We start from the raw sequence: 19,362 nt of genomic DNA on the forward strand, positions 1-19,362 counted from the left end.
AAAAGAATGTCACATTTCCTTATATGCTAAGTATTTAAAGGTACAATTCTTCTTTTACCCTTGTTGGTCCCACTTAATCTTAAAGATAGTACTTCAATACATTTATGAGGAGAGAGAAAAGTTGACTATTTTTTGAAGGAACAATTTGGTAAACATTTCAAAGTCTTCATTTATTTTTTAAATTTCGTGCCCGGTTAAATGTTGCCACATAAAATGGACGGAGGAAGTAAATGACAGGAATTGTTTATTTATAAAAAAAAAAAAAAAAAAAAAATTTTTTACCAACTTTTAAATCAATCCAAACACCTTCTTATTAGCTTTATATAATCATTTTTATTTCAATCTTTGCAACAAATTTTGAAATCATTCTTTAAATACTCACGTGAATGTCAGATTTTATCGTGACTATAATATTGTCACTGCATAATAGAAGCTACAACCACCGACACTGATCCCTACCACATATTTAATATTGTTGTCAATCATCGCCACCCATATAATTATTACCAACACCGCTAGCAACTTCCGCAAAACGACCATTGCTATGCACTTTGACTACCAACCGCCTACCACTGCACAACCACCACATCAAAAACCTCTACCGTCACTCTGTCAGACACGACCTCTACTACTTAATCAAACAAACAACTAAAGGGTTTATAAAAGAGAATATAAAGAATTAGCGACAGCTAAATTTCATTGTCAAACAATAAAATCTCATTTAGCTATGAATTAACATGGACAATAGTCAATAAGAAATTTCATTAACTAGGAATTATCAATAAATTCATAACTAATGTAATGGAGTATTTTCTAATAGTAAGACTTTAAAAAGATGTCCACGAAAAATAACAAATTTGATAGAAGAAAAAAGTTTATTGTATACGTGCACAAATAAAAGGAGAAAAAAAAAATGTCGTTGGAGATATCTGAGACAGCACCCCAAGTTGTTGCAAACAGGTGGGTCTGAAAAGCGAAATGCCTCGTTGGTATAAAGATCTCATTAGTTGTTCTTCTTGTTGTTGCTTTGCTCTTTTTGCGAAGGGGTAGACATTTGTATGTGTAATTTCACGTGCAACTTGCTAACCAATTCTAATTTAATATTATAACTAGCTAATTATTGTTGGTCGATTGTCTGACAAATATTTGTTGAATAAAAACACTCACAATATTAATTAGATACCAAGGAAAATTGCATTTTTATCACCAAAAATTTGACCCATTTTTAGTCCTGTTAATCAAAGGTGATTCTTATGTAAGAACGTTGTTTGTGCTAGATATTATTATATAAAACTCAATTTAAATATAAAATAAGATGAAGTCATAATAAAAACAGAAATACATTTATGACTCTGTAGGAAATTGAAAGAAAGTCTTATCACACAAAGTCTAGTAACACGTTGAGAGAATATCAATCAATCCACTCAACAGTGTAAGAACCCACGCCTATTAAATCCAAAATGTCCAACTCTGCTCACCATTTGCCTTGCTTCTAGCGAAAGACTGGAATTACAAACACAAGACAAACCTAGTCCCTTATGAAACATCTGATAAAATTGGAACGATACTGAAAAAATTAGCATGATCCTTGCACAAAAGTAAAACATTGCGCAACTGGTACAAACACAAGAGAAAACTAAGACTAGCCTTGTTGGGGTTCAGGGATGACTGGGAAATCAAAGTAACACACACCATTTAGCTAATTTTTTTACAAATAGTACTCATTAGCATGATCATGATCAGGACGCCGTGTACATATGTTATTTCATTTTATTTTAACTAAGCATTTTGTGCACTAGAGTTCATGGATGGATGAGGCTGGCATGCCCTAATAGAGCTTGAATTATAATTCATTGGCCCTGGCGATGACATTGCTGTTGAAAATCCAGAAATCATCGGCCTATTATTAACCGCGGCTTGCTCTAAAGATTGAAGTTGCTTCTTTAAAAACTTGACATAATGGACAGCCTCATCTAACATTGAAGCAGTATCCATTTTAGTTCCTCCAGGGACTAGTCTTTGCAAAATCCTTATCCTTTCGCTTATTCGTTCCCTCCGATGCCTGGCTGCCACACTCTGTGGATCCTTCGATATCTTAACATTTTTTCTCTTGGGAGGTTTAACTGATTCGGGATCAATGTGAATCGGCTGCATCATCGCGATACGAAAAATCATCTCCCTCATAGCCTCCATAGAATTTCTCCTCTGTAAACATGAGTAATCATTTCCACTACCATGAGACGCCGATGCAATAATTTCATCGATCGATGAAAGTATTGGCATCGCGGCGGGCTCTTCAATTGGATTGCCCATGAATGAGAAATTAGATGGAGGAGAAGTCATTAGGTAATTGGAGTTATGGAGTGGTGGTTGCAATGGTATCATTTCAATATTGCTATTGGAGAATCCAAGTTCTAGTGAGTGAGCAATATTTTGTAACTCCATGATTTGTTTTGTAAGGTAAAAAGGAAAAAAACAGGGGATATATAGAAATATTAGAATGAAAGATGGGCTAAAAGGGATTCAGGGGATACCACTATGAGAAGTGTTCCTTTGAGCACAGCATGGAATTGTCAGTGCTATATGTGCATATATATGACAAGTTGTGACCTACTCCTATATATGTTTTTATATTCCAAATAATACGCAATGATACAGATCACATTGTTTATTTTTTTAATTTATTTTTCGTTAACAGTAGTAGCATTTCCATTTGCAGGTAATTTGAGAGTTACAAAAGCTTGAGTCATAGTGTCAGATGTAATAACGAGTAGATATTTTTTGTGTAAATATAAAAGGGGAATGCGTTTGAGTAAAGGTGCATGAACCAAAAAGGGCAGCAATGACTAAAGAGTTAAAACAGAGGTATGGTCTGGGAATGAAAAACTAGATACATTTGCCTTTAGAAAAAATTAACTTAAAATGGTAACCCCACAACACATGACATCTGTCAGAAGGATAACAAGTCTGGTTTCAGAAGTGGGGTAGTCAAGAAAGATGAACTTACCTGGAAAGTAGCCCATCTTCCATTTCTACATTGAGCTACAGGCATGATGGATGTGTGGAGATTCGGTTTTATAGCTCTTTACAAATTTATTTATATATATACATATACATATAAAAGATCTCAAAAAGGTTACTAGTTTTCTTCTATTCAATTCGTAAGTAATATTTACACACAATATTAGCATAAGTTTCGACAAATTCAATATTTTCTTACTTTAGATCATTTAATTGTATAAACACTAATTACACATATAATAATTAAAACGAACAATGAATTTGATGATGGTAAGTTCAGAGTCAAAAATTTCAAATACTGACTTCATCTCGAAGGATAGCAGGCATCCTGTTACACAACTGTTTTACTTGAATATAATGATGCTTCTATGGCACGTATCTCGATCTCGATTTAGGAAGTTTTTGACAAGTAAACTTTAGTTGGACCGACCCTCTGCTCCTCTCAAGTTGAGAAAATGACCTGTTTTGGACCAAACATGGAAATTTAACTTCCTGGTAAAACAGATAGTCTGACTATATTTTACATCATGAAAATGATAGTCCAAACTCCCCTTACAAGTTACGGCTTTTCTGAAATATTCTGCTTGATCAGAACACCACACGAAGCAACGTTTTTATACTACTCGAAAACTTGCGTGCTTATACAAAATTGCATACTTTACCAATGATTAAATAGTTAGTATTAAGCTAAAAAAATTTTATGAAAAAGTCATTCAACTTTGCCTGCCTGATACGTTTGAACGTCAATATACAATTATTCGAATAAAAAGATCACTCAACTATATGGGTAAGTATTAGAGAGGAAAGACTCAAAATAATCCCTCATATTTGGGTTAAGGCTCAAAGTCATTCTTTGAGTTTTCACATGAAGCACTAATAGTCTCTCATGTTAGCAATATTGGTGCACTTTTGGTCCTCCCCTAAATTTTTGCCTATTTTTTAACATTAATTTTGTTCACAATTTTATGTAAGGAATGTCCAATCGTCTTTTTATATATTTAGTAGAAATAATAACTTTATGTGAGAGAAGGTGATAAGAAGAACACATTGTTCTGTTCAGTAAAAATATTACTGTAGTTAAACTAAGAACATCTTAACATATGACGTTGGAAGAAAAGAAAAAAATTGTACTATTGCACGTGAAATTATCGTGATGAACCTCTCGACTTTACCTGCAATACGATTTCTACTAAACAAAACAAGGTGTTTTTTCTTCTCATATTCTCTCATATGGAGTTATAATTTTTCCTAAATAGATAAAATAATGATTGAATATCTCATACATAAGTTATGGATAAAATCAATGTTAAAAAATACGCAAAATTTTGGACGAGGACCAAAAGTGCACCAATATTGCAAACATGAGAGACTATTAATACTCCATGTGAAAACTCAAGGAATGACTTTGAGCCTTAACCCAAAGGTGAGGGACTATTTTGAGCCTTTCCTCAAGCATTAGATAAGTCACTAATTATAATCATACCCAGATAACTTGGATCTCACCAGAAGAAATGCTCAGAGGAATGAATGCAGGGAAGATAATCAGAAATCAGAATGGGGCCTACGCATTTTGTTTTGGAATCAGCAATAGCTTATATTTTAGGGTAAATTATTCTATCAGATAACCTCTACATTTATATCATAAAAATCATTAATAACAATATATTCAAGTGTAGTCTCACACACAGTAGAGTCTGAAAATTATCAACAAATTAACACAAAGCAACCCGATTTCCTCGTAAGCTGATCAATTTGGAATTGGAAAAAGCCCCAACCCCATATTTGTTCTTGATTTTAGTATTTTATTGTTTCTTTTATAAAGTACTCCCATCAAATTTGCCAATGAGCCCTATACCCTACCAATCTTATTATATTATGTCATATGAAAAAAAAAATGTATATATTCCAAATAATTGTACTGGGTAGGACGTATCCTCTATAAGATCTAAATATTTCTCATCAGCAATGTTAGATAATATATACAATAGTAAGTAACATAAATAAAGTATTTTTCTGCAAGTGGTTCCAAAAGATAACTTACTTTTTCCCTTTTATTTATTTTTCCCCTCCCAAGAGAAAACTTATTAAACATGTAGTCATCTAGATGAAATGAAGAATCCACAGCTGGTTTCAATATAACTAACAACAATTACGCTTCAATACGAAATAAATTAAGGTCGACTATATGATAATCATATTTGTGTCAGAAATATATAAAAAAAGGAAGGATGTCATATGCATGTATGTGATTAATCCAGAAGATTCGAAGGTACTACGACAATATATATAATATGAAATTTGATATTTGTTGGATGGCACTGTGTGATGATTGATGATATTTATTATAAAGGAGGAGTATGGAGAGCGTCATGATCCCTTTAAACCGACAGTGGAGGAGTCACCTTTACAAAATTTTGAAGGAAAAACAAGTCACTTTTTACAAATTATTATTCACTTTCACTTTGATTTAAGGTATATATAATCACTTAGTTTTACTAATAACTAATAAGAGGTTGATTTGTTTTAGGAACCTTTCATTACGGTTAATGGACTATGTAATGTACAGTAAAACCTCTATAAATTAATACTCGGTAAATTATTAATCTCTCTAAAGTAATATTTTTCTCCAATTCCGACTTGGGCCAATAGAAAAAATCACCAATTTTGATAAGATAATAAGATAATATATTTCCAGAAGACCCCTATATAAATATATGATCCCATTAATATCATAAATTAATAATTCTTTAAAAGTACAAATATATCTAAGACAATTTAGTGAAATATGATTCTATTGTGTTCTAGTTTTTTCTTAAACTTTAAATCTAATTGAAGCTCATCTCTAACTTTTCTTATTGCATCCAAGAGCTCCAGTGTTGTCTTTTCGAACTATACCATAAAATTGTGAAGAGTTCTAGATGTGATAATTGCTTCCTTACGCGTAACTGGTTCCAAATGTATAGTATCATCTTCAACTTCATCATCAACATTGCCTTTTCCGATGGTATCCACAATTTCTTCTAAGCTCTGGACCTATATGAACATGTATCACTTTCACCCGGATAATCCAACAGGCAGGGGCGGATCTATTCAGGCGGGTGGGGGTGCCATGCCACCCACGAGCTTCGACGAAAACTTTATGTATATAGGTATATATATACACAGTCTATATATAAATAATAAATCCGCCACCCACAGTACCAAAGTACTTTGTGGTGCCCGTGGTAAAAGGTCAAATGTTTAAGCCTCAGGTCGGGAGATTGAACCATTTGACACATTTTCACGTTTTTTCTAGGTCGCGGGATTGAACCCACTTGACACATTTTCACTTTTTTTCTTTTTTTAAAACAAAAGGCTCCTCTCATAAATCATAGTAATAGCTTTTCAACCTTCTTCTTTTTTTCATTTTTACCATTGTTTCAATTATTTGCTACTTTCTTTATCTTTAAATAATTTTATAAGTAAGAAATTTAGCGTAATTCATCCTACTCCTAACATTAGATATTATTTTTCTATCCTATATTAATCATTTCCATTTTACTAAAAAAAGTTACTAAAAGTTATTTGTCAATTAACAAAATTAAACAACAATTTTTAATTTTATTAATTTTTCTTTAAAGTGTAAACAAAATTTGTACAAAATTACAAAAAAGTTTATCTTAAAGATTAAAATAGTAAACTATCATTTTTATTTATAATTTCTTAAAGAAGTAAAAGAAAAAGTTAATAACTAATAGAAAGAGGTATAAATCGTTTTTTTTTCTCTTCTCAATAATTTCATAAACACTTAAATGCATCAAATATTCTGCAACAAGAAAATATAACAAAAAGATCATCAGTAATTTTAACCAATAATTATATAAATTTTGGTACTATTTTCATAAAAATAGAAAATCATCCATAAACTCCTACATATATACATACTCTCTCAATTTATATGATATTTTTTTATTCTTGATATTTAATTAATATTTAAAAATATTTATTATTATTACATTAACATAATAAGAATTGCAACTTATGTTTGTTCATAAATATTACCTTCTCGCTAAGTTGCAATTCAACTAAAAACATTATTAGTTGCGATTCTTTTCATATTTATATAAAAAAATTTTAAAAAAGGAACAAAAAAATACACCTTATAGCTTGACTTTCAAGAACAAAAAATAACCTATAAATTAATGGAGAGAGTAAAATGAAAAAAAGAAAATAGGCTAATTATATTTATATTTTGTTGATTGACAAGTAATTTTAAATAACTATTTATGTTTATCCTAAAAATAATACAATTAAAAATAAATATCTTAATTTATCTTAGTTTAACTCTTTTTTAAATACGTAATTATTTGACTTTAAATTAAAATAAATATTAATATGTTTATGTTTATTTGACTTTAAATTAAAATAAATATTAATATGTTTATGTTTATTTGATTTTTGACAAATGAACATTATGAACCACCATAAATTTTTCGTAAACAGCCTACAAACACTTTTTAAAAAATTTATACTCCCTCCGTCCCATTTTATGTGGCACTATTTCCTTTTTGGTCAGTCCCAAAAAGAATGTCACATTTCCTTATATGGTAAGTTTATAAAGGTACAATTCCTCTTTTATCCTTGTTGGTCCCACTTAATCTTAAAATAATACTCCAATACATTTATGAGGAGAGAGAAAAAAAGAGACTACTTTTTAAAGGGCAATTTAGTAAACATTTCAAAGTCTTCATTTATTTCTTAAACTCCGTGCCCGGTCAAATGTTGCCACATAAAATGGGACGGAGGGAGTACATGTTGTTTATTTCCATTTTATTGATTGATTTGTCATATAAATCGAAAAGACGAGTAATTCGAATCAAACATAAAGATAATTTAGGCGATGAGTCTGTTTGGCACCCAGAGACTCTAAATCCTGGATCCACCACAGCTAACAGGTTATTGACATCCATTTTATTATGGTAAGCGAGATAATTAATCATGATCTCAAGTTCATGAATGACGTTTTCACAAGTGGGTTCATTCAAATTCTTTGAGATTGCATCCTCCGAACGAATTTTACAATGTCGAAATTAATTTGCTATTGTCTTTTGCTGAACATTTGTTGTCTAAGCAGGGATTACAAAATTGATAGCATCGAAAACATTTTTCTTTGTTGGATCAGTTTGTCCCGCTTCATAGCCTTCAAATATACTACGATAAAATCTCTTACAATAATACATCTTGAAAGCTCTTATTATCCCTGTATCACAAGGTTGAATTTTTGATGTCATGTTGGGTGGCAACAACAAAAATTCAACATTTTGTAGTCTTTCAATATATTTATTATGGGTTGGACAATTATCTACCATAAGCAAAACTCGTCTACCATACATTTTGTGGTCAAACCAACGAATATATTCATAAAAAAACACACTTGTCATCCATGCTCTTTTGTTTGCACAATAGTGACAACTCAATAAATATGATACATAAATTAGTAAGATACAATGATTTTGATGTATTCGTTGTACTTTATAAATAATATTTTTTTTATGTGAAATCAATAAATATGATACAGAAAGTAGTAAGATACAATGATTTTGATATGATTAAAATTAACCTTCATTAAATTTCAAACCATTCTTTAAATTAATAAATATTAATTTATCAATTAAATAATATCTCTATAAAATAATAAAATTTCATGATTCCACCTATATTAATTTATAGAGATTTTACTGTAATGTGTTAAGCTCCAAGTACAAAGTCTCGTTAAATTAGTGAATACAAATAGGGAATTGGTCCATTCAGATTGGGTTGGATTTTTTAAGTTCAGGTTCGAATTAATCGATTGGGTGGGTATTCAACATTTTTTGTTCTGACTTTTAAGCTTTAAAAGCAAGCATATTATAAAAGACAATAATTGAAGCAAAATACATTCTTTTTACTGCCGACCAAAAAAATTATATGGTTTACCTATTGTCATATTTAGGTGTAACGAAATTGATGAGGTTACCAACAAGGGTTGTGGTAAGTACTCCTTCATTCTTAATCCAGAGATTTCGGGTTCGAGTCTCCTTGGCTACGAAGTCGCCTTTGTTAGGAAGGATTTAGTCGGACTCCAATGTGAGTACCACGAAAACAAAAAAAATAAAAATTTATGGGGTTAATGTATAACAGGTAGGGTATTATTGGACCTCTAAGACTTATTAGTAATTGATGACATATAGATATGACTAAATATAAGATGAGAAATTTTGGACTTTGGAATATCTAAAAATTTAAATTACCAAATCTGATTTAAAAATAAAAACCATAACCTGATCCATAATTCAAAATTTTAAATCAAATGTCAAAAAGTTGGGAATTCTGGCTAAGTTCAAAGGTAGCACTTATCCTCTGTTGAAGTATTGATTTGGTATTAGAATAATTAGTGTATATCGTTTTAGAAGTATGCAAATTATATTATAACTTATATTTGAGGAAAACCATCAAATTGCTCTCAAATCAAGAATCTCTCAAGACTTTCAAAGTTATATTAAATTCCCAGCCATGATATATCAATCAGCGCCCATGGCCTAATGGATAAGGCGCTTGACTTCTAATCAAGCGATTGTGGGTTCGAGTCCCACTGGGCGTGAAATTTATTTTTGCATTTTCATTTTGTCCATCCTTGCCTATTCTATGTTTATTTATTGGGCCTAGTACTAAACAATTGGACCTATTCTATATTTATTGGGCTGAAAGAAAGGCTATGTTGTTTGGGCTCTATTAATATTGTCTAGAGCAACTTTCACATATAGCACAAAAAAATCATATTTGTATGCTATAGCAAAGTTTGCATAATTACGCTCTATAGCAAACATATATATGTATAATTCGCTATACATATACAATTGAAAGCTATGTCTATTTCGCTATACATATATACAAAAAGAAGCAATTGTATAATTTGTTGGCTCCTCTTCAGATTTGTATAATTTCGCTGGCAGGCCATTTGTATAAATTGTTGTTAGCCTCTCGTTTGTATAAATCATTGACAAAAATATTTGTATGTCAAAAATCGCTCTCTCTTTCGCTTTATACAAACATAAATTATACATTATATTTGTATAATCTGTGTTTGTATAAAACGTGAAAGAAAAAAAGGCAAAAGAAAACTGGGCAGGAGAATATTCATATTGTATAATTATAAGTTTAAAGACGAATATATATGTATTTGCATGTGTATATACAATTTTCTTTCGCTTTATACAAACATAAATTATGCATTATACAAACATAAAATTTACGTTATATTGTATAATTTGTGTTTGTATACAACGAGAAAGAGAGAAAGACAAAAGAGAACTGGGCAGGGAAATATTTTTATTGTATAATTATAGGTGTATAGGATGAATATATATGTATTTGCATGTGTATATATAATTTTCTCTCGCTTTATACAAACAGAAACGCAATTTATACAATTTTGTTGTATAAAGCGAGAGAGGCGAGCACAGAGGGAGCGAGCGAGAAAGGGAGAGTGGTGAGCGAGAATTTGGAGGGAGAGAGGCGACTGGCAAACATTTGCTACGGGGCGCAATTAAATCAAACAATAGCTACTCCATTTATTTTAGATTATAAGTTTGTCATTCTGTACAATTATCCTTATTGTCTAAAATGACTAATTACTGAAACAGATTCTAAACTTGTAACTTAAATCCTGTGGGAATGAGAAAACTATAACTCCAAGGAGAATGCTACAAGCTGTGGAGGAACTTAAGGAGATTGTAAATGAAAAAAAAACTAGTGTTACTATGACATGTTTCGAATAATCTAAGAATTTTGTCGATGATCCATAGCTAAATATAATCGTGAATGAGAGTTGACATCACATCTAAAGACAACAGAAATTAATTTTGACTCACCTTGATTTAAGGGTATCTATGGTTTAAAAATGACTTGGGCTCTATTGAAAGTGATTGTATTTCAAGGTCCCCTAATAATTCATCAAATGCAGTGGACCTATTGTGTGGGAATGATATTGCTTTTATAAAAGAAAACAAAAATTTTGGGGCAGGGAAAGTAAAATGAGAAAGAAATTACATGGTAAAGAGTTGAACTCTTAATTATAGTTAATCATCTGAGCTACTAAAATTACTCTACGTGCATAATCAAGTTTTGGGCTTTATTTTCACAATGCACTCATGTTTGTAAATTATTTTTTAAAATATAAATGAGATAAACAGATATTTAGATTATTTTTTTTAAGGGTATGATCTATGCAATATTGCACTGGCTATTTACCGTTCCTTCTTCCCAATTTCTTTTTAAACCTTGTCAATTCGTTTCAAAGTATAACAAAAAAAAAGAGCAAAATAAATTAATGCGACAAATTAATTGTTATCTTCAAAGCGATTAGTAGGAACTTTAGATTCAGAATATATTAATGGTAGTGAAAAATGGTTGCATTAAATATATACCACCACAAAGTAGATTAATATTCGTACACACTGTTTTTTTCTATTTGTGAGTATTATATTGGACATTTTGTTATTGTATATATCACCTCATATTTAAATATTCCGATGGGGATTTTTATCATACAAAATAACCAAGGGTCTGTATTCTGTCATATGCCAACTTGAGTGGATCAACATAACTTGAAAAAGTCAACTCTAATTTGCATTGCAAATGCCAAATAGCTATATAGAAAATTGTATTTTGGAAAAACTACATAACCACACATACTTTACTATCATATATACATATTTTATATCTAGTTTAAAAATATTACACAAAATACCATTTTTTAATAATTATATTATGCATTTTAAAAAATTAAATCAAATACGCAATTCCTTAAATATAATATTAAATAATTATCTTAAAATAAATATGATATTGAATAATTATCTTAAATATAATCTCCTTAATTAATGGGCACTAAAAATTCAAATTTTATTTTATCTCACCTCACATCCGCCGATTCACTCCGCCAATCCCATTAACAGTATGTATCTGTCCACACCCCCATGTAATCCACTTTCTCCACTTCTTCCTCAACATCTCTGGCATGTTTTAAATCAACAACCATTTTTTGAATATTAGCAATATATAATTTTCTTTAGGTTTTTGATTATTTACTAATGTATCTCAAATTTATACAATTTCATGTATCTGGGTTAGAGTTCCCCTTTCTCTACAGTTCGATAGGAGTTATTACATTGTATGAAGTTGTGTTGTATCCATAGAGCAAAGTCTCAAAATTCTGAAAATAGTATGAGTTCGTTATTCATTTCAATCAATTTGTTTCTAATATTAATTTAATGTATCTAGTATTAATTTGATGTATCAAGTATCAATTTTATACGTTATATTAAAAATATGTATCTCGAATTATGTATCTAAATATGGAATATAAAAAAAGAAGAAGCATATAATTAATCTAATGATGTGTATCTAAATTTCATACGTTATATAAAAAAACATGAATCTCGAATACATAATAAGCATATACATCTACTTATGTGTATCTAAATATGAAATGTAACTGAGACACATGAATTTAGGGACAAATCACGACCGTAGAATATCTATGGTATCATTAATCAAAGAAAAATAGAAAATTATAAAAATTCTTCCTTTTTTTAGCATCTTAAAATTTCTCATAGATGTAGAGATGATGGTAGAGTATCTATCGTAGCATATGTTTCTAGTTGTGCTTAGATTCAACGGACCTCCGTCAGATCCATAGAAAATTTTGCTTTTTCGTCCCTCCGATTAATAAAGATTTGAAGAAGGTCCTCAAATGTTGGATATGAAATTTGAGTCAATTGGAGAATGAAACTGTTAGGGAGAAACCATCACTATAATTTGGCAGGAAAAAATTACAAACAAACAACTAAAAACTTGAAAATTGAAGCTTGAAAGGAAGAAATTGATGAAAAAAAATGAAGGTTTCAATATCAGATTTAATAACGTTTGTGATTTTTATTCTTTAGCAAATTAGTTAATAGTGATACAGAATGATTCTCTAAATTTGTCCTATTTGTTAATTTCTCAGAATTTGCTCCGCTACTTAAGGCATTCAGTTATAGTAGTTTAATTCAAAAAAATTATCACGTATTTCGGCCTTACACACCCAACAGATATACGTATTTGATGTATCTCGATATATGTATCCATCAACTGAAAGTGGTATAGTATGTAATATCAAAAACTATCGGAATTTCTAGTAATTAGACTCTAAACTACTGAAATTTATATAGTTTACTTTTCTTCGTTTAATATCAAAGATGATCCAAATACAATTTTGAATTAATAAAATGGGCCGGGCCCAATTTATTTATTGAAAAAATAAGAAGATAATCAAAATTACTCAAGAGGAGATCACCCCACTGATTATTATTCTAATGAAAATAAAAAAACATCACACATAATGATGTTTACATATTTGTTTCTACAGTTGAATGAATATAAAAAAAATAAAGAATACTACCTAAAACAACTTGCTATAATTAACTTTGATTCTCATGTCGAATGTTTAGTTTGGTGGAACAATATATATAGCAAGCTAATAAACGAGCAAGTAATAAATAAAAAAAATAAATTCAACTAGTCATATTTTTATTAGTTAATTTTAAGCACCTAATTTTTCCAAGTAGAGTAGGTTAAAATTTGACTCATACCACTCAATCCATTTTTTAAAATTAAAATAAAACAACCAAATGCGTCCATTAATGGCTCATACCCTTTCGGTACCTAACTTTACATGTTTCTACTGCTAAGTCAATACCTAGGTAATAATTGAAGGCATGCAAGTGATAGCTACAGTTCTTCGTTTAACTCTTTCCATTCATTTTTATTTATTCATTATAATTTTGTATGCTCCTTCAAAGATAATAATTAATACTACGTTCATTTACTTTTAATTGTCATAATTTTCTTTTTTAGAGTCAAACGACAATAATTTTGACTAACATTTTATGATGTATTTTTTCATACTTGGAATTTATAATATTTTTCGTATAGTTTTTGAATATCTAAATTTTTTGTTTAAAATATTAAATTAATGTAATCTAATTTAATTTTAAAAATTAGACAAATTAACTTTCAAAAATCGCAACATGACAATTAAAGGTGGACAGAAGGAGTATAAGTGTTTATCAAAATACTAAATATTAATTGATGTATAATTATAATTTTTAGGTGTTGTGGAATGATTTGGTGAATAAATTATGAATGTTGAAGCTCGAAGGTAAAACATAATTTATTTATTTAGATATGTTAAAAATGTTAAGTAAAAATAAAAAATTATTTTTGAATTAATGAACAAGTAAAAATGAAAGGAAGAAATTTTTTACAATATGATTAAGAATGTCCGACCTATATATAGCACTATTATATACACTCAATTTATGGGACGGAATTTTAAAATGAAAGAAAAAATTTAAAAGTTGCCATTCAAAATAAGTTTTACATAGAGTTAAAAAAGTTTTTAACGAAAACTGATACATAATTGAAATAGAAAGAATAGCGCAAAATCTTAATAACTCATCTGGCCTAAATCTTATCCCTATCCTTTAATATATGTGATTCTCCTTTTAAAAATAGTAATAAAATATACAGGGAGGATCAATTAACTAGCTCATATAGACAAAGCATACAGCCTTACGGGATTAATTAATTAGGATTGGACATGAAAATAATTTTCTGTAGGAGCCAGCAGTACCCCATATGTCTCTCTACTTTCTGATCAAAATTCATAAACATAAAAGTCTGTTTGGATTGAGCTTATTGATTTTGATTTATAATTAAAATGTATAAGTTAGAAATTAACTTATAGTTTTTAGCTTATATTTATGACTGAAAAATAAGTGCTTGTAAATATTTTTAATTTATTCAAACACTTCAAAAGTACTTACAAGCTCTTTTGGCTTAAAACTACTTAAAATAAGTCATTCGGAAAAGTCAAAATGAATAGTCCAATAAGATGGAAATCTCATGAATTCCATTTATATATATAATACTCCTCAAACACAACCTTCTCTTATCTGCAGAATGGCGAGCAGTAGTTGCAACAAGTCTTTCTGCAGCAACTATATGCTACTAAAGCCAGAAGAATGTAGCGTATCAGATTTGGCAAGAATTTTGTTTTCCAGTAAAAATTTGGGACAAAAAGAATTCGTAGATGTAGACACCCCTAATGAAGAATTGAACATGACTAAGGAGCCTTTGTCACGTAGATGGGTGTTTTTTATTTCCATTCTAGTCCAGAAGGTTTTAATAAAAATTGCTAAACCTTTAGCAGGGTTCGGCAATACAATTGAATACTGGCTTAACCTTCAAAACGTCAACGGCGGCTTCTTCCGTCTTATTTTCAACTCCTTAAGAGGTACGTACTATTTCTTCTGTCTCAATTTATGTGTTTTTTAGATCTCTCTATTTGTTTTAATTGGAGTTGTATGGGATATATATTTATGATCTTGTAGGTAGAGCTGTAGTACCGGATAAGGAATCAGCGGCGTACTTGTCATTTATTGGAAATTTGGATAAAAGAGTTGAGCTGGATTTTAGTAAGATTGTTGAAGAAGTTGAAGGACGTGGAAGATATGATGAAGCAATCAGTATAATGGCTGCAAAAGCAGCTTACGAGAACAAAGCATGGATTGAAACTACTGTCAACCAACACTGGAAGGTAAACTACCTACCTTACATATTGGGTGTGTTTGGTACGAAAATGTTTTCTTCAAAAAAAAAAAAAAGAGGATTTTTTATTTATTTTTTTGTGTCTATTTGATATGTTTATCCCTATAAGAATGAGAAAGAGATAATCAATCTGGAATTATATTTGTTGAATTCGTTTTTTCTATTTCCACTAAAAAAAAATTGTTTTTCTAATTATTAAGAAAAAATGTTTCTTAAAAAAAATATATATATTTCAATCAAATATAGAAAATTTAAAATATTTTACCATATAGATGATACTTATTTAAGCAAAAATTAGTATTCTTAAAAAAAATGTATATAATCTATGCAATAACTAACTATAAGAATGAGAAAGAGATAATCATTATAATATTAGTTGAATTCGTTTTTATCTATTTTCACTACAAAAAATTGGTTATCTAATTATTAAGAAAATAACTTCTTTTATATATATATATATATATATATATATATATTCAATCAAATATATACAATTTATAATATCTTAATACATCCATGCATTTTCTCTTCTTTTTCCCTTGTAATGAAAAGGTTGTGCTCAGATTTTGGTTTCCAATTTTGTGCAGATGGATTTCGTGGGCTCTTTTGATTTCTGGAATGGTAAGATATAAATGTGTAAACTTCTGCAAACATTGAGAATAATAATAAAATAAAATTACATTTATTTTTATTTTGTAGTAACTTATATAATTCATTCTACAATGAAATGGTTATTTAATAGTATTATTTTGTAGTAGAATAATCAGTTTAGTATAGCTATATTATCAGTATATATATAATATAAAGTCGAGTTAAATATATTTTCAATAATTATTTAATGATGTGACACATGATATTTGAAGCCAAAAAGTATAACCCAACATATTAACCAATAAGATTATCCTATTCTCTTTTTTGAAAAGAAAAAAAAAACTAAAAGATAGATCTAAGATTATCCTATTCATAATCCCAACCAGTGAGATACATGTTGCATCATGATAAGAAGATAAATTTTAAGTCTTAATAACTCATGAGATTGTCCAAAGGGCCAAAACCATATGAAGGACACTAACTAATCCACTCACAATAATCGTGGGACCCAGACACCTAATTAAAGCATCAATTAGGTGCAACGATCGATCATCATAAACAATATTTTAATTATATTATGATGATCATCAACAATATACTAATAGAGTAATAGTGTTATTGTCGTTAGTCAACATATTAATAATCTCTTTGTTATTTGTATGGGAATCAAATGTCTGTCATGGCGATTTTATTTTAAAGCTAAAAAGTTCTCCACAAATATTTTTATTCGTATGAATTAAAATTTATTATATTTAATAGCTTAATCTGTCACACTGTATTATTTAATTATATTTTCAACATGTTTAGATATCAAAAGAAGTTAACAGATAGGATTTTACCCTCCATTTTTTCTTTCTTTCGAATTTTCCTCATATATTTTTTCTGGATTTGAACAGATTATCAACAGAAAGCTACTACACAAGCATTTGTGCTTCAGGATAAAAACGTGGACCCTGAGTTGATTGTTGTTGCATTTAGAGGAACTGAATTCTTCAATTCTGATGATTGGATCTCCGACTTTAATCTCTCTTGGTATGACATTCCAGGCATGGGCAAAGTCCATGCCGGATTTATGAAAGCTCTCGGCTTACAAAAGAGCCACGGATGGCCCAAAGAAATCGAACAAACTGATACTAATAATATTAATCAGCCATCTCCAGCCTACTATTTCCTAAGAAAATTGCTCAAACAACTTCTGGAGAAAAATGAAAATGCAAAGTTTGTGGTTACTGGTCACAGCTTAGGCGGAGCACTAGCAATTTTATTTCCAGCAATATTGGCATACCATGAGGAATCTTGGCTGTTGAAAAGATTAGGCGGCGTTTATACATTTGGTCAACCAAGAGTTGGAGATGAAAATTTTGTTGAGTATATGAAGGAACAATTAGCAAAATATGAGGTTCCATACTATAGAGTTGTCTACAGCAATGACATGGTACCAAGATTGCCATATGATAATTTAACTTTCATGTTCAAGCACTTTGGAACTTGCATCTATTACAATAGCCTCTACAAAAAACAAGTAATAATTAACTACTCTGATCTTTCAATTTTATTTTATGTTTCTCTCGATGTATCAAATTATTTATAATATTACTGCAGATTTTAGGTGAAGAACCAGACAAGAATGGGTTGGCTCTGCTACTGTTTTTACCGAAGATGTTAAATGCGGGTTGGGAGCTGATCAGAAGTTGTATTCTACCATGTGTAAACGGATGGAAGTATCAGGAAGGTGGACTTCTTCTGTTCATGAGAGTGGTAGGGTTGCTACTCCCAGGCATACCTGCTCATTGTCCTCAGGATTATGTTAATGCTACCAGGCTCGGATCACTCAAAACCTCTCAAAGTAGCAAAAGATTGGCATAATTATTGGCGAGTGTGTGTCTTTTATAAATTTTTTAACCTACTTATTAGTTTTTCCCTGCACCAATGTAGATATTTAAACTGATTTGAAGTTTTGAACCGTGTCCTTGGAGAACAAACCAATAATTTCATATATGTATTTAAGTGGTTCATTTATAAGTGTTATGTATCGTGATTAGCTCTTATAAGCCTCTAATTTATTTTAATGGTTCATTTGTCTGTATAGTATATTATAGGGGTATTGTTCAATGGGTGAGTTGGGTTGAAATTGAAGATATTAAAATGAGTTAAATAAAAATTGGGATGGGTCCTGCCCACCTAAGTTTACTAATTGACCTCAAATGGGCTTAAATACCCGCTCAATTTGACATGCTTAATCTAAAAAAATTATATGAAAGATTATGCATTATAGCAAACTATTAATTCAAAATAAATGTTATAGCTACAGTTTCATTTAATTCCAATTCGCAGCAAAAACATTTTCATTCGCCTCTCTCCCCCGAATCTCGCTCGCCACTCTCAGTTCTCTCCCTAGCCTCTCTCACTTTATACAAACATAAATGTATAAATTGTGTTTGTATAAAGCGAGAGAGACTGTATATACAAATACAAATACATATATCTTTGTCCTATACACTTATAATTTTACTAATACGAATCTTCCCCTGCTAGTTCTCTTTTGTCTTTCTCTCTCTCTCTCTCGCTTTATATAAACACAAATTATATATTGTATTTGTATAATTTGTGTTTGTATCAAGCGAGAGGGAGATTGGATATACAAATACAAATATTTTAACTAGATTCAATTGTATACAAATATAAATTTTATGTAGATATACAAACACAATCATTGATACATGTACATTGTAATTACATATATACAATTATCTAACCGATATACATATACAATTTACCTCTCTCCACTCTCTGTCCTCTCTCACTCACCTCTCTCCTTTTTCTCCTAATCTTGCTCGCCACTCTAGTCTAGCACAAAGAAATACAAACGCAATTTTCATAGACATAGACGTCGGATTTATACAAATCGCCGCTATGGAGCACAAATAGCAAAACTGTAGCTATAGAGCCCAAATACGATTTTTATGTTTGCTATTCCTAAAACTTACTCAAAATTTTAACATATTGTTATTTAAGTTTTGTAACCACAATTTGAATTTCAACTCAAGAAATGTTTTTTAAAAAAAAGTTACAAATTGA

General features: G+C 29.9%; 2 protein-coding genes and 1 non-coding gene across 3 annotated transcripts; 2 read left to right on the top strand and 1 right to left on the bottom strand.

The window, feature by feature from the left end:
• Positions 1-1,779: 1,779 nt before the first annotated feature.
• Positions 1,780-2,449, bottom strand: LOC125822071 (transcription factor HEC1-like). The gene has a single exon (XM_049501441.1). It carries the CDS (start codon positions 2,443-2,445, stop codon positions 1,780-1,782), a length of 666 nt encoding a protein of 221 aa, XP_049357398.1. The 5' UTR covers positions 2,446-2,449.
• Positions 2,450-9,567: 7,118 nt separating this feature from the next.
• Positions 9,568-9,640, top strand: TRNAR-UCU (transfer RNA arginine (anticodon UCU)). Its single transcript has one exon. It is a non-coding gene; the product is annotated as a tRNA-Arg (tRNA).
• A 5,402-nt stretch (positions 9,641-15,042) lies between these two features.
• Positions 15,043-18,306, top strand: LOC125822571 (triacylglycerol lipase OBL1-like). The gene is made up of 5 exons (XM_049501984.1): positions 15,043-15,379; positions 15,477-15,682; positions 16,281-16,314; positions 17,181-17,806; positions 17,887-18,306. Exons 1-5 carry the CDS (start codon positions 15,046-15,048, stop codon positions 18,148-18,150), a joined length of 1,464 nt encoding a protein of 487 aa, XP_049357941.1. The 5' UTR covers positions 15,043-15,045; the 3' UTR covers positions 18,151-18,306.
• Positions 18,307-19,362: the final 1,056 nt, after the last annotated feature.

This window comes from Solanum verrucosum, unplaced genomic scaffold (assembly GCF_900185275.1).
Source record: "Solanum verrucosum unplaced genomic scaffold, falcon-dt-bn FXZP01000103.1, whole genome shotgun sequence".
NCBI lineage: Eukaryota > Viridiplantae > Streptophyta > Magnoliopsida > Solanales > Solanaceae > Solanum > Solanum verrucosum.

Bases quoted from the DNA above. Each gene is read 5' to 3' on its own strand.
- LOC125822071 (XM_049501441.1), bottom strand. From the start codon at position 2,445: ATGGAGTTACAAAATATTGCTCACTCACTAGAACTTGGATTCTCCAAT.
- LOC125822571 (XM_049501984.1), top strand. From the start codon at position 15,046: ATGGCGAGCAGTAGTTGCAACAAGTCTTTCTGCAGCAACTATATGCTA. The intron at 15,683-16,280 runs GTAAACTACCTA...AATTTTGTGCAG, and splicing joins CTGTCAACCAACACTGGAAG to ATGGATTTCGTGGGCTCTTT. The intron at 16,315-17,180 runs GTAAGATATAAA...GGATTTGAACAG, and splicing joins CTCTTTTGATTTCTGGAATG to ATTATCAACAGAAAGCTACT.